This window comes from Ictidomys tridecemlineatus, chromosome 5, assembly GCF_052094955.1.
Source record: "Ictidomys tridecemlineatus isolate mIctTri1 chromosome 5, mIctTri1.hap1, whole genome shotgun sequence".
Classification (NCBI taxonomy): Eukaryota; Metazoa; Chordata; class Mammalia; order Rodentia; family Sciuridae; genus Ictidomys; species Ictidomys tridecemlineatus.
Window position 1 is genome coordinate 76094932 of NC_135481.1, and position 15085 is coordinate 76110016.

The following is a 15085-nucleotide window of genomic DNA, read 5'->3' on the forward strand; positions in this document are numbered from 1 at the left end:
CTGCTGGGTTCAATTCCCAATACTTTAAAAAAAAAAAAAAAAAAGACTATACATCATGATCTTGTAGGATTTATCCCCAGCATGCAAGGCTAGTTTAACATATGTAAATCAATCAATGTGATGCATCATCTTAACATACTGAAGGACAATTACATGATGATAACAACTGACAGAGAAAAGCTTTTGACATAGTACAATATCTTGTCTTTAAAAAAAAATTTGTAGTTGTTGATGGACAGAATGCCTTTATTTTATTTGTTTTTATTCTTATGTGGTGTTAAGGGTCGAACCCAGTACCTCACAAATGCTAGGCAAGTGCTCTGCCACTGAGCTACAGCCCCAGCCCATACAAAATTCTTTCTTGAAAAAACTCTTTAACAGTTAATTATAGAAGGAAAGTTCCTTAACATAATAAAGGCCATTTATGAAAAACTCACAGCTAACATAATCAGGAAAAACTGAAACTTTTCCTCTAAGATCCTAGGTACAAGGCAAGGATATCCACTCTCACCACTTTCAGTCAACAGACCTAGAAGAGTTCTACCAAACACACTTGAACAACAACAACAAAAAAAAAAGATATAAAAGTTACCTAAATTAGATGAGAAGACATAGAATTATCTCTATTTGCAGATGACATGATCATACCTGTAGAAAAATTCCAAAAACTCCACCAAAAAACTATAGTTTCTAATAAATGAATTCAATGAAGTGGTAGAATATAAAATCAACATACAAAACCTCACACTATATATAAACATCAATTCAAAATGGATCAGACTTAAAACATAAGAAGTCTATAAAACTTCTAGAAGGAAACAAGTTTAAGTCTTGTGATCCTGTATTAAGCAGTCATTACATATACCTTCTACCAAAAGCACAGAAAAGGAAAAAAAAAAGATCAAATGAGCATCATCAAATTTTAACTTTTATGCTTCATAGTATACCAACATTAAGAAAGTGAGGAAACAACTCAAAAGAGAGAAAATATTTGTTAATCATGTAGCTGATAAGCTTTACATCCAGAATACATAAAGATAGAACTTTAATAGACAACCCAATTAAAAACCAGGCAAAGAAGTGAACAAAATTTTCTCTAGAAAACATACACAAATGGCCAATAAACTATAATAAGATGATTATTAGCCATCAGGGAGCATCATTAGCCATCAGGGAAATGCAAATCGAAACCACAATGAGATATCAATTAATACCCAGTAGAACTGTAATAAAAAAAATACAACAACAAGTATTGGGAAAGGTATACAAAAGTCAAAAAACTCACAAACTACTGATGGGAATGTAAAGTGGTACAGCCACTGTGAAAAACTGGTAATTCTTTTGTACGTTCACACAAAAACTTGTACATGAATATAGTAAGCATTACTATTTATAACACCAAAAGTGGAAATAACCCTAAATGTTCATCAATTGACAAATGGATATATAAATTGTGGTATGAATATCTGACAAAAAATATATTAATTCTGATGCATGCTATAATATGAATGAAACATTTCCTTTGGGTATACACTTAGGAGTTGAATTGTTGCATCTGTATTTAACATCATTCTAAGAGAAAATCACAAAGAACCATATGTTATATAATTCCACTTACATGTCCAGAATAGGCCAATCTATAGAAATAGAAATTATCCATGACTTTGGCATGGGACAGACTGAGTGAAGAGTGATAACTAAAGGGCTCATAGTTTCTTTTGGGGGTAACAAAAATGTTTGAAAGTTGATTGCTATGATGAATGCACAACTCTGTGAATATACTAAAAGCCATTCATTTATATTCTTTAAATGGGTGAATTTTATGTTATGTAATTGTATCCCAATAAAGCTGTTTAAAAAAAAAAAGAATACCTGGGAATAAATATAAGAAAAGATGTTCAAGACCATAAATCAAAAATTTGTAAAACAATTTTTTGGGGGGTGGGGGTACTAGGAATTGAACCCAGGGGTGTTTTATCACTGAGCTATATCCCCAGACCTTTTTATCTTGTATTTTGTGACAGGGTCTTGCTAAGTTGCTTAGGGCCTTCCTAATTCCTATTACTAAGGCTAACCTCAAACTTGCAATCCTCCTGCCTTATCCTCTCAAGCTGTTGGAATTGGGCATGTGCCACCACACCCAGCTGAGAGAATTTTAAAAGACATAATAAATAGAAGAGTGTACCACCAGGGATAAGAACTCAACATTATAAAAATGTCAATTCTTTCTAAAAATTGATCTATACACCCAACAGAATCCAAACTCTTAGCAGGTTGAGTGCATGCATGCGTGTGTGTGTGTGTGTGTGTGTATACACGCACATGAACGATTTTAAATGTATATAGAAAGACTGTCATGAGAGCCAAGACAATTCTGAAGAACAACAAACTTGTAGGTTTACCTTGTCTGATAACAAGGCTGGTTATAAAATTATAGTAATCAAAAAAGTATAGTATTGGTATAAAAGTTTTTAAAAAAACCAACAGAACATAAGATATTATAGAAACAATCTCACAAATATTCAGTCACTTGATTTAAGATGACATTATAAACAATAGAAAAAAGTCTTTTCAATAAATGTCAATAATTATGGCTGGAGTTGTGGCTCAATGGTAGAGCACTTGCCTGGCATGTGTGAGGCCCTGGGTTCGATCCTCAGTACCACATATAAATAAATAAATACATAAATAAATAAATAAAAGATCCATTTACAACTAAAAAATATTTTAAAAATCAATAAATAAATGTCAATAATTAGTGTGATATCCATATAAAAATTTACTATTGACATATTCTTCCAATTACATCATCATGGATTCAATTCTAGATGGATTAAAAACTGTTATAGGCTGGCTGTGGTGATGCACACCCATAATCCCAGTGGCTCAGGCACTGTGGCAAGAGGATTACCAGTTCAAAGCCAGCCTCAGCAACAGCAAGGCGCTAAGCAACTTGGTGAGACCCTGTCTCTAAATAAAATACAAAATGCGGCTGGGGATGTAACTCAGTGGTCAAGTACCCCTGAGTTCAATTCACAGTATCCAAAAAAAAAAAAAACTGTTATGGGCTGCATTGTGTCCTCCACAAATTCCTATGTTGAAACTCGAATCCACAGTACTTTGAATATAACTTCATTTTTGGAGACAGAGCCTTTAAAATTGTGATTAAGTTAAAATGAAGCTGTTGGAATGGGTCCTCATCCAATACGAATGGTGTCCTTATAAGAAAAGACCATTGGATGCAGAGATGCCAGAAATATGTGTATGCCCATTCCACATAAAGATACAGCAAGAAGGCAGTCATCTACAAGCCAGGGAGAGGTCACAAAAGACATCAAATGAGTCAATACCTTAAACTTGGATTCCTATCTCCAGATCTGTGAGAAAATAAATTTCTGCTATTTAAGCCCCTAAGTCTGTGATATTTTATGACAGTAGCCCTAACAAACTAATACAAAGACAAAAAAAAAAAGAAAAACCATTAAGTTTCTAAAAGATAACACCAAAAAAGTATCTTTATACCCTTAGGTAGACAAAAATTTCTTTCATCAGGAAACAAAACGCAGTTATCACAAATAAATAACCGACAAATTAGTTTATACTAATTAAGAATTTCTGCTTTCCAAGGCACATTTGAAATAAGGTAAGCGAGAGTGGAAGAAGATATTTGCAGTTCATATATCTAACAAAGAACTTGTATCTGAGATATAGAAAAACTCCTACATAAAAAAAAAGGATAAAGACAACAATTCCTTTTAAAACATGAAAAAGACCTGAAGACAAATTCACAAAAAGAATATCAAAATGGCCAAAAAAAATATATATATATATAAAAATGCACTCTCTCTCATTAGGCAGAGAAATACAAATTCAATCAACAATAAGAAAACACTACACACCTAATATAATGGCCAAAATTAATATGATGGGTTAAGCACTAAAGTTGAGGAACAACAGAATTCTCATACTTTGCAAATAGAGCATTACTAATCTTAAATTTACATAGAAGTAAATACACTGAAAAACAGAAAGCTTCATGAGTGGCACATGCCTATAATCCCAGTGATTTAGTAGGCTGAAGCAGGAGGATTGCAAGTTCAAAGCCAGCAAATTATCAAGAACCTGTCTCAAAATAAAAAGGACTAAGGATATGGTTCAACAGTAAAGCACCCCTAAGTTCAGTCCCCAGTATCAAAAAAGAAAGTCAGTACTATGACTCTAACATAAATGTTATTTTCCAAAAATGTCTTACCTCTTTTTGAACAAGGCTAACTTTTTCAAGTAGTTCACATTTTTCTTTAATTAGTCCAGAAAGTTTTAGAGCAAGCTTTTTTTCTCTTCCTTTAAAAAAAAAAAAAACAAAAAAATAAAGGTCAATATTATTATGAATGAATTATTTATTATAAGTTTTTAAATTATACTCAACAAATGATGGGATCTAAAATAGAAAAATTAGCTTACCTATGTAAAGCCGGCTTCTAACCTGAAACAAATTTTTAACAAAAATCACATTAAAACAAGCATACATTCAAGTAAATCTAATATATTTAATTTCTACTACCAACTTAAAAATAACAGTTTTCTTGCCTTACTATAAACATGAGTTAGCTAAAAGAGTTCTACTTCCAATGGGAAAAAAAAATGCTACAAAATAAAATTAATTAAAGAAACCACAAACCAATTTTTTTTTTTTCTTTTGGAAAAAGCTTTTTCTCTCTTGAATAATGAGAAAGCAGCACTCTTAGGGCTGAGGTAACATAACCAAGTAGAAAAGACAAAAAGGAACTTAGGTCACCTACAGAACATGTATAGACATGAAATGAAACGAGCCAATTTAAAAGACAAGGTTTGGCAGAATGGATACAGATGAAGAAATTAGGGAATGAAACATCAGATTGAAGAACCTTCTCAAAAGGTAACCGAATCCCAAGACTGGGGTTATAGCTCAGTGATGGAGTGCTCACCTAACACATGTGAAGCACTGGGTTCAATCTTCAGTACCACATAAAGAATAAATAAATAAATAAAAAGGTATTCTTGTCCACCTACAATTTAAAAAAAAAGTAAAGTAACAGAATCCCATAAAAAAATAGAAAAATGGAAGTTAAGAAATATGAAGTCAGGCCGGGCACAATGGTGCCTGCCCTATAATCCCAGCAGCTTGAGAGGCTGAGGCAGGAGAATTGAAAGTTCAAAACCAGCCTCAGCAACTTAGTGAGGCCCTAAGTAACTTAGTGAGATACTGTCCCAAATAATAAATAGAAAGGGCTGGGGATGTAGCTCAGTAGTAAATTGCCCCTGGGTTAAATCCCCAGTACCAGAAAAAAAAAAAAAAAAGAAAGACATTAAAACACATCTTGAAAGAAGTGTTCAAAGATGACAAAAATTATTTCTAGAAGACCCAGCAAAAAATATGTCAATTAACAGTAATCATATACTATAATATCTGTCATTGTCTTGATCATGGAAAAGAGGTGAATAAAAAGTTGAAAACAAAAAATGGGGAGGGAGGGAGAGAGAGAAAGAGAGAGAGAGAGAGAGAGAGAGAGAGAGAGAGACAGACAGACAGACAGACAGAGAGAGAGAGAGAGAGATACTGCTTATAAATCCAGGATAAAAACATAGATTATATCAATCTGATAAAGATTGGAAAGTAAAAAAGGACACCCTGGGTATAAGAATGTGCTGAGGTTCTTGTCTTCCAGGCAGAAAGATCTACATATCAAAGTGAAAAGAATTTAAAAGAAACATACAAAAAGTAGAACAGGGCTGGGGATGTGGCTCAAGCGGTAGCGCGCTCGCCTGGCATGCGTGCGGCCCGGGTTCGATCCTCAGCACCACATACCAACAAAGATGTTGTGTCCGCCGAGAACTAAACAATAAAACATTAAAATTCTGTCTCTCTCTCTCTCTCTCCTCTCTCACTCTCTCTTTAAAAAAAAAAAAAAAAAAAAGTAGAACACATTAATAAATTAAACTGGAAGAAATTCCAAATGCATCCATAATCAATAATCATAATATGTGTACATAAACTACACTCAACAGTGAAAAAGAGGATTAAATAATATATATATACAAAATACACATTAAATAGAGACCATGGAAAGGCTGAAAAATATGAGGATGAGAAAAGATATCAACTATCACTCAAAGTTAGTATGGCTCTCTTAACATTGAATATAAGAGGTCTTAAAAGTATCATTAGAGTGATAGAAGGTCACTAGATACTGCCAGGTTTCAATTTACTAAGAAGATACAGTAATTCTAAACATGTATACACCTAACAAAATATCCTCAAAATATGCAAAACAAGAATGAACGGAAAAACAGAACGTGATAAATCCATCATAACAATGGAATGCAGTACACTTTTCTTCATTTTTGATTAATGTAGGAAACAAAGAAAAACAAAAAAATGTAATTCATGAACAATACAATCAGTCAATTAACACTCGTAATCTAATGTGTGGAAACAATGATGTACATGCATCTACTTTCAACAATATTCAATGGAATAGAATGCATTAAAGATTCTCATATACATGAATTTTAATATGTGGAACCAGACATACTGAATCCCTAACCTAAAAAAATAATTCAAGACAGATCAAGGGCCAGGCGCAGTGGAGTATGAGTATGCCTGTAATCCTAGTAGCTCAGAACACTGAGGCAGGAGGATTTCAAGTTCAAAGCTAGCCTCAGCCTCAGCAAAAGCAAGGTGCAAAGCAACTCAGTGAGATCCTGTCTCTAAGTAAAAATCACAAAATAGGGATAGGGATGTGGCTCAGTAGCCAAGTGCCCCTGAGTTCAATCCCCGGTACCCCCAAACAAACAAACAAAAAAAAGATAGATCAAGGATTTCAGTATTAAAAGCAAAACTGAGAATGTGAGAATTTTCTCACATTCAAAAGTGAGAATTTCTGTATATCATAAAAAAATTAAAAGAAAAGGAAAAGATATTTCATACTGGGACATTTGCAATACACATAATAAAGATAGCAACAAAAATATATAATGAAGGCTGGGGATGTGGCTCAGTAGTAGAGTGTCTGCCTGACATTCAAGAAGCCCTAGGTTCAATCCCTAGCACCACAAATAAGTAAATAAAGATACACAACAGTTATTCCTGCTTTGTTACAGGCACATGTGAGTAAATAACCAAAAACAAACTTAAAAAAAAAAAAAAGACCACTATATAATGAAATAGGAAAAAATAAACTACTCAAAAAAATCTTGGCAAAAGACAAAGATTTTCAAGAACAACAAATATATATGGCTAATAAATGTACTGGAAGAGATCGTGAGGAAATTCAAATCAAGGCCATGATAAGATCCATTTTATAGCCACTCAAATGATAAAAATCAAGAACTACAACAGTAAGTGTTGGAGAGAACATGGATCAAATGGATCTGTAGGGTTTCTTATATAGCGCTGGGAGAAGTATAAAGCAATACAGATAATGTAGAAAAGAATTTGACATTACCTTTTAAAAGTAAAACTTCCATATGCTTTATAATCTAATAATCTCACACTTACATATATTCCCAAGAAAACTCTTACAAATATATAACAAGAGATGTGAATTAATAATAAACACAGCAGTACTGTTTATAATAGAAAAAGCCTGGGAAATAACCCAAATGTCCAGGGCCATAAAAGTACAGATAAAACTATAATATATATATGTATATATTTTTTTAATATTTATTTCTTAGTTATAGTTGTACACAATACCTTTTTTTATTTTTATGTGGTGCTGAGGGTCGAACCCAGGGCCTCACACAGGGCCTCACACATGCTAGGCAAGCGCTCTACCGTTAAGCCACAACCCCAGCCCAAAACTATAATATATTTTTTATAATGTGATATTCTACAGAAATAGTAAATAATAGTGAATCTTTTTTTTTTTTTTTTTTTTTTTGTACTGGGGATGGAAACCAGGAGCACTTACCACTGAGCTACATCCCCAGCCCTTTGAATTTTGAGACAGGGTCTCACTAAGTTGCTGAGGCTGGCCATGAACTTCAATCCTTCTGCCTCAGACTCTGGAGTTGCTGGGAATACAGGCATGCACCACTGCACGCAGCATGGTATGATGAATCTTAACATTCAAAATATGGATGTATTTTAACAACATAAGGTCAAAAACAAAGCTCAAAAGATGACATATGGCATGATATCAAGTAAAATTATAATCTATACTTTTAAAGGATATAATATGATGTCCCCAAAATTTTTAAAGGCAGGGAGTGAAATGAGGCAGGATTACCTAAATGTAAATGACAATGTTTTGTTTTTGTTTTTTAAAGACAGAGAGAGAGAGAAATTTTAATATTTATTTTTCAGTTTGCGGCGGACACAACATCTTTGTTTGTATGTGGTGTTGAGGATCGAACCCGGGCCACACGCATGCCAAGCAAGCACGCTAACACTTGAGCCACATCCCCAGCCCGACAATGTTTTTTATTCCAAGTTAAATGATACATTCACAGATATTGGAGAAGGTGGGGAGAGAAAAAGAATAAATAAATAAAGGTAGGGGTTTAATATTAGTGTATAATACTTCTATAAAGAAATTCTTTAAAATTTTTATACATGAGGCTGGGGTTGTGGCTCAGAGGTAGAGGACTTGCCTAGCATGTGTGAGGCACTGGGTTCGATCCTCAGCACCACATAAAAATAAAATAAAGGCATTGTGTCCACCTACAACTAAAAAAAATAAATGTTTTTTTTTAAATAAACAAAATAAAATTTTTATACAAAAAAAAGTTCCTCTGAATACATAGTTTCTGTTAGCCACACATTAACATGTGTTACCACCAAACTACAGTAGCCTGTTTACTTAAAAAGCAAATGTTTCTCATACTACTTGTTCAGACTCTAGTCAGAATGAACGTTTTCTCTTAGTATATACTGCTTACTTACAGATTTAAAACTTCTCCACAAAAACAAGAGAATAGCTAAAAATCCAATAGCTGCATATATCACCAACTCCCACGGAAGGCCATAAGGATTAGGGCCTGGTCTCATATCTTCAGGCAATGTTTCCACAACCTTCAAGACAAAAAAAAAAAAAAATTAAGTCCATAAACCTGCATTTTTGACAATTATTATTGATTATGAATATAGGTTCAAATGCATGTGTTCAACTCTATTAATATCCTTTTCACAAAATGGGCTGCCAGAGTAACACCAAACAGAAGACATCCAAAAACATTTTTCTGGCAACTTTCAAACATTATCACCAAGTGATGAAGAAAAGCATCATAGTGAGATGCAAAGATTTTCAAACTGGAGTGCAACAGAAATGCCTCAGATCTTTCAAGGATGAGAAATAGCAGCTGGAAAGGCAAAGAAAGAAGTTGAATGACTCAGATTCAGATGTTCCTTCCCTCATTTCATCCAGCTTAGGTTTTACCTGGTGAATACGCTGGATTCCACAAGCTGAACATGCAAGTTTAAAAAAGCACTTTATTTTCAGTAGCATCCAAAATAATAAGATATTAGAACTAAATTCAACAAAAGAAGCTCACATTGAAAACTACAAAGCATTGTTGAAAGAAACTGAGATCTAAATAATGGAATAATACCCTCTCTCTGTGGACTGGAAGACTTTATGTCAAAGACAGCAATACTTCCCAAAGTGATTTACAGATTTAAAGCAATCCCTATGAAAACTCCAACATCCTTTTTTTTGCAGAAATGGACCAGCTGATCATAAAATTCATTTAGCAATGCAAGAAACCCCAAACATCCAAAATAATACTGATAAAGAAAAATAATATTGGCAGACTCATACTTCCCTACTCCAAAAATGTATTACAAAACTATAATAATTAAGATGATGTCAGAAAAATTTTAAAAGACAATATAATAACATAACTATGTAATACATAGACCAAAGGAACAGAAATTAGAGTACAGAAATAAACCCTTAAATTCACAGCCAATTATTTTCAATAGCAATATCAAAACATATCAATGTGGAAAGAACAGTCCTTTCAACAAATCATACTAGGATAAATCAATATTCAAACTCCAAGGAATGAATCTGGACTCAGACTTTATACATAAAAAATTAATTCAAAATGGATCAAAGATCTTAATGTGAAAGCTAAAACTCTTCAAAGGAAGCATAGGTGTTAATCTTTGTGACTTGTTTTAAGCAATGGTTTCTTAGAAACCAAACACCAAAACACAAGCAATCAAAGAAAAAATAAACAAGTTGAACTTAATCAAAATTTAAAATTATAGTGCTTCAAAGAATACCATCAAGAAAAGACAATACACAGAATAAGAGAAAATATTTGCAAATCATGTATCTGAGAAGGGACTAGTACCTAAATAAATAAAGAACTCTTCCATGTATGTATTATATGTCAAAATACATTCTGCTGTCATGTATGACTAAAAAAGAATTTTAAAAATAAAAAAAAATTTAAAAGAACTCTTATGACTTGGGGCTGGGGTGGTGGCTCAGTGGTAGAGTGCTCGCCTAGCATGCATGAGGCACTGGGTTTGATCCTTGGTACCACATTAAAAAAAAAAACAAAAAACTAATGTATTCACCTAAAACTAAAAAGATACATACATAAATAAATATATTAAAAAAAAAAAAGGACTGGGGATGTGGCTCAAGCAGTAGCGCGCTTGCCTGGCATGTGTGCGGCCCGGGTTCGATCCTCAGCACCACATACAAACAAAGATGTTGTGTCCGCCAAAAACTTAAAAATAAAATATTAAAAAGTTCTCTCTTTAAAAAAAAAAAGAACTCTTATGACTTAATAAAAACACAAATCATTTGTTTAAATAGACTAAAGATAGATATTTCTCCAAAGAAAATATATACAAATAGCCAATAAGCACATGTAAAGATGTTCAATGTCATTATTTATTAGGGAATGCAAATCAAAGCCACAAGATACCACTGTATACTCCCCAGAGTAGCTATTTAAACACACACACATAAAAATGTTAAGAGTACAGAAAATTGGAACTCAAACTGCTCATGGGGATGTAAAAAGATGTAGCCTCTGTGGAATACAGTTTAACAGTTGCTCAAAGTCAAATGTGCCATGCACATGTCTATAATCCCATCAACTCAGGAAGCTGAGGCAAGAGGATCACAAGTTCAAGCCAGCCTCAGTGATTTAGCAAGGCTCTAAGCAACTTAGTGAGACTCTGTCTCAAGATAAAAAATAAAAAGGATGTAGCTCAATGGTAAATTGTCCCTGGGTTAAATCCCCAGTACCTCCCACTTCCCAAAAAATAATGCTTTAAAAAAACTAGAAAGAAAATTAAAATCAAAGCAATGTTGTGACTTCCTAACACCCAGGCCAGTGTGGTAAGAGTTGTATCATTTAGCAAAAAAAAAAAAAAAAAATCATATGGATGGCTGAGTGTGGTGGCAAAAACCTGTAATCCCAGTGACTTGGGAAACTGAGGCAGGAGGATTTTGAGTTCAAAGCCAGCCTCTGCAAATTAGGGAGGCACTGAGCAACTTAGCAAGACCCTGTCTCAAAATAAAACATAAAAAGGGCTAGGGATGTGGCTTACTGGTTAAGTACCACTGAGTTCAATCCCAGGGGGGGGGGGGGAGATGATCATCAGAGAAGAAAATCCTGCAGAACCTGACAGCCTCTTTCCATGTCTCTCTCTATTGGAGTCTTGTTAAAAAAAAAAAAAAAAAAAAAAAAAGTATTGATTATTGTTGTTCTTAGTGAAGAAAGAGAAATATGTACAATCTGAAAATTATCTCTCCTCCAAAACTTCCTTATAAACCCCATCTTAGTAAATGAGTTAAACTGCCATAGCCAAAAACCTAGGAGTCATTTTAGGTTTCTTCTCTCTTTCCATCTACAATCAAATCTAATTAGTAACCATATAATCCATAACCATTTTAACTTTTAGCTTCTAAATATCTCCACATTCAGTACCCTGTTCTCTTATCCCTACCATTGTCACTTCTCCCTTAAAGCCTGTTTTGAGTTTTATTTCACTGACATCTAACCTACATGCTACTATCAGGAAGCTATGTAAAGTCGAAACACTGAAAAGCCCTCAACAGCTCTCCAGCACCTTACAGTAGCACTTGGAACCTACTTATTTTCAGTAAGCATCATTGCACATCATGCCCTGAGTCCACTTTATACTCTAAGTAATACAGGTCCTACTTCTCTGCACACACCTGGCTGTTTTATGCCTCCTCTACTTTAACTATTTGCACAGCCTGGAAAGACTTTACTAACCAATTAAGAAAATGTTATCTTTCCAACCCCTCACTTTGTATGTACGCTTCAGTAAGCACTTCATCAGTTTCTACTTTGGACTAATTTTTTTGTCTTCTCTCCTTTAACAGACAGTATGTTGCTAAGGACCAGAAGTATTAGTCCATTTAGAACCTCCATAGAGCTGACCTTGTCATTCATGAGTGTATGCTAGATACACTAAGGTTGAATAAATGAACGAAAAGCATGGCAACAATACTTTTAATTCACATAGGAAGAAAACAATCATAATTGCCTCAAGATTTTATTTTTTAAAAGACTTTTGTCTTTTTTAAGGGGCTGGGGTTTTGGCTCAGGGTTGAGCGCTTGCCTAGCACATGCCTAGCACTTGCCTAGCACATGCCTAGGTTCGATCCTCAGCATCACATAAAAATAAATAAAAATAAAGGTATTGTATCCAACTACAATAAATATATATATATATATATATACACACACACACACACATATATATATATATATATATATATATATATATATATATATATATATATAAAACGTAATGCAGTTTTTTTGAAACAGAGCGACATAAATGCTCCTGAACATGACAACAAAAACACTTACGGACACTTAAGGAGAAAAATCTCTGCAACCTGATTACAAAGTGAACCTGAAAAAAAGTGAATTTTAACTGAGAATTTACTATGCCTAGACCTTTTACGTTAAGACACAGACAAGCAAAAAACAATCTCGCTTTATGGCAAAGCACCTCAAACGGGCATTCTATATTGAAAAACCGCAGAATTAGAATCCCAACTCCCGCGCAAGACAACGAGAAGTTTCATCACTAAATATAAAACTCATTTCAGAGGATCGTTCCCCAAGGTTCTCACAGTCGGAAGAATCACGTGTCAATAATCCCTATTCAAAACAAATAACAAAACGAAACAGCTAATTCATTTGGGGAGTAGGGGTTAACGGTAACTACCCCTTTGCAAAGTCCAGCAGGGCGAATGCGTTCGTCACCTTCCTGATCTCCAGGTCCCCTGCTACTACACAAAACCCTTCCAAGCACCCTGACCTGACTACCGCCGGCGGCAGGATAGATCTGGCTTCAGAACCCCTGACAAGCGAGGCGCTAACCCCAACGCCAAAGTCAGGGGCTGCGCTCACTGGCGGCCCCGCTACGCCAGGGCCACGTAACCCCGGTGGCGCCGACTCACCCTGCGTACTTCTTCTAGGACCAGCCTCCAGTACCGCTGAGGGGCAGCCCTGGGCCCCTCCATCACGCCAACGTTGCTTTGGCTGTTGCCGCCGCAACGACGGCCTGCCCAGACACGCCAAAAGAGGCGGCGGACACTCGGCGTTCGGTCCGGAACCCGAACCTGCACCCGGCGACGGAGCAGACCACTGCGAGACGGCTGCGGGGGGGAGCCGCGGGCACGGGATCCCACAGGCCTCGTGCGCTCACGCTGCCTGCGGGGGGAGCCTGGACCCCTTCGCTAAGCCGTGCATTCTGAAACAGAGCAGGTTCAAGCCCGTCCCACTAAAGCCCACGGCGCCTCCTCGACACGCCACCCACCCCTCAGTTTGGTTTCGGCCAGGCTGCAGCGGAGAGGCGGGGAGGCGCGGACCGCGGTAAACTTCCCCTTCTTCCTCGCGCGATGTTGGTAGACGTGTCCTGGTAGTTAGCTCTTAAAGGGACCGGCGCTTTACCTGGGGAAGCCAAGGGCCTTGGAAGTCAAGGGATCTGGGATTCGATCTCAGGCTCTGCGCTGGGGTGCGGGCCGCACAGGCCTGAAGACCAGGGCTGTGGCAGGGCTCTGGCTTCAGTTGCTGTGGCGGCAACCTCTCTCAGAGGCTTTTGGCTCAGCCCGGCGTGAGCGCGGCGCGCCCCCTCGACACAGGGTCCGGGGCCAGCCCCAGCCCCAACTCCAACCCCAGTCCTCTCCTCCACTAGAGCCATCTGCACCCCACACCAGCCCTTAAGGCGTCGTACCCCGGGGGACCCAGCTGGCCCAAGGAAACCCGCCGCCTCCTGCATTCCTGTCAGAAAATGGCCTGCAGTACTCGGCCAGGGTGCACTGCCAACCGTGTCTGGACTTTGGACTTTGGGCAGGAAAGCGTCTCGGGTCAGCAGTGGTCTGATCTGGGTTTAACCTCTCCTACACAAGAAAACATCTATAGGCTCTCCTTTGCCCTATGGAGGGTGCCAGGGGTTTGTCACTTCTCTCAGTGATCTAGGCGCTGGCAGATGGATCTGACTAAATCCAACCCGTGTAGACTTTGGCCCAAGACATGTTGTTTTCATCTGAGTAGAAGAGCTAAAAGTAGCAACTTGCCCTCTAAATTTAGGATCCTATTTTTAGGGAGGTTGAATAAAGTGCCCAGAGATGGATTTGTTTGTAGTAGGCAATTTAGGTTAATAGATGTAAAGGATGACCCATTTCTAATACATAGGTCTCCATACCAGTATAATCATCAAATTCTGCCTAACTCAAGTCTGCAGGGAAGCAACTGAAAAAGGAGCAGATACTTCTACCTGAACAAATCTCCCAAGAAAACACAATAGATGAACAAAATCTTAGAACCTTAGTAAAACTTCCCAGTGTAAACTCTTGTAGAAATTAAAAAAAAAAAAAAAGTCAAAGTTAACTGAATGTGATTTTCAAGAACTAAAATGTGGCCTAGTTTTCCAGAACTCAAATTGTTCTTTCTCTCCTTTCCGACATCATCCTGGGGAGTTTCAAGAACTTCTAGTATTAGAGAGTAGCAGAAATTGCTTAATAATTATTTTTAAGGTGTTACAAACCTTCCATACATGTTGTGTAGTGTGTATTGAAATTAAATTATGTGA

The 15085-nt window shown here is 36.4% G+C and overlaps 1 protein-coding gene across 13 annotated transcripts in view; it reads right to left on the reverse strand.

Annotated features, from left to right (window-relative positions):
• The window catches only part of Mia2 (MIA SH3 domain ER export factor 2), a 166234-nt gene that overhangs the window by 123836 nt on the left and 27313 nt on the right, over positions 1-15085 (reverse strand). For 6 of the 13 annotated variants that reach the window (XM_040275088.2, XM_040275089.2, XM_040275087.2 and 3 more), the window contains 3 exons: positions 8927-9055; positions 4462-4483; positions 4253-4341 (listed from right to left, as the gene is read on the reverse strand). In XM_040275088.2, the coding sequence (XP_040131022.2) occupies positions 4253-4341; positions 4462-4483; positions 8927-9055 (240 nt within the window). Of the gene's footprint in view, positions 1-4252; positions 4342-4461; positions 4484-8926; positions 9056-13451; positions 13765-13810; positions 13898-13944; positions 14140-14227; positions 14364-15085 lie in introns of those variants that run through there. The other 7 variants (XM_078050189.1, XM_078050190.1, XM_078050191.1 and 4 more) reach the window with 7 other exon arrangements.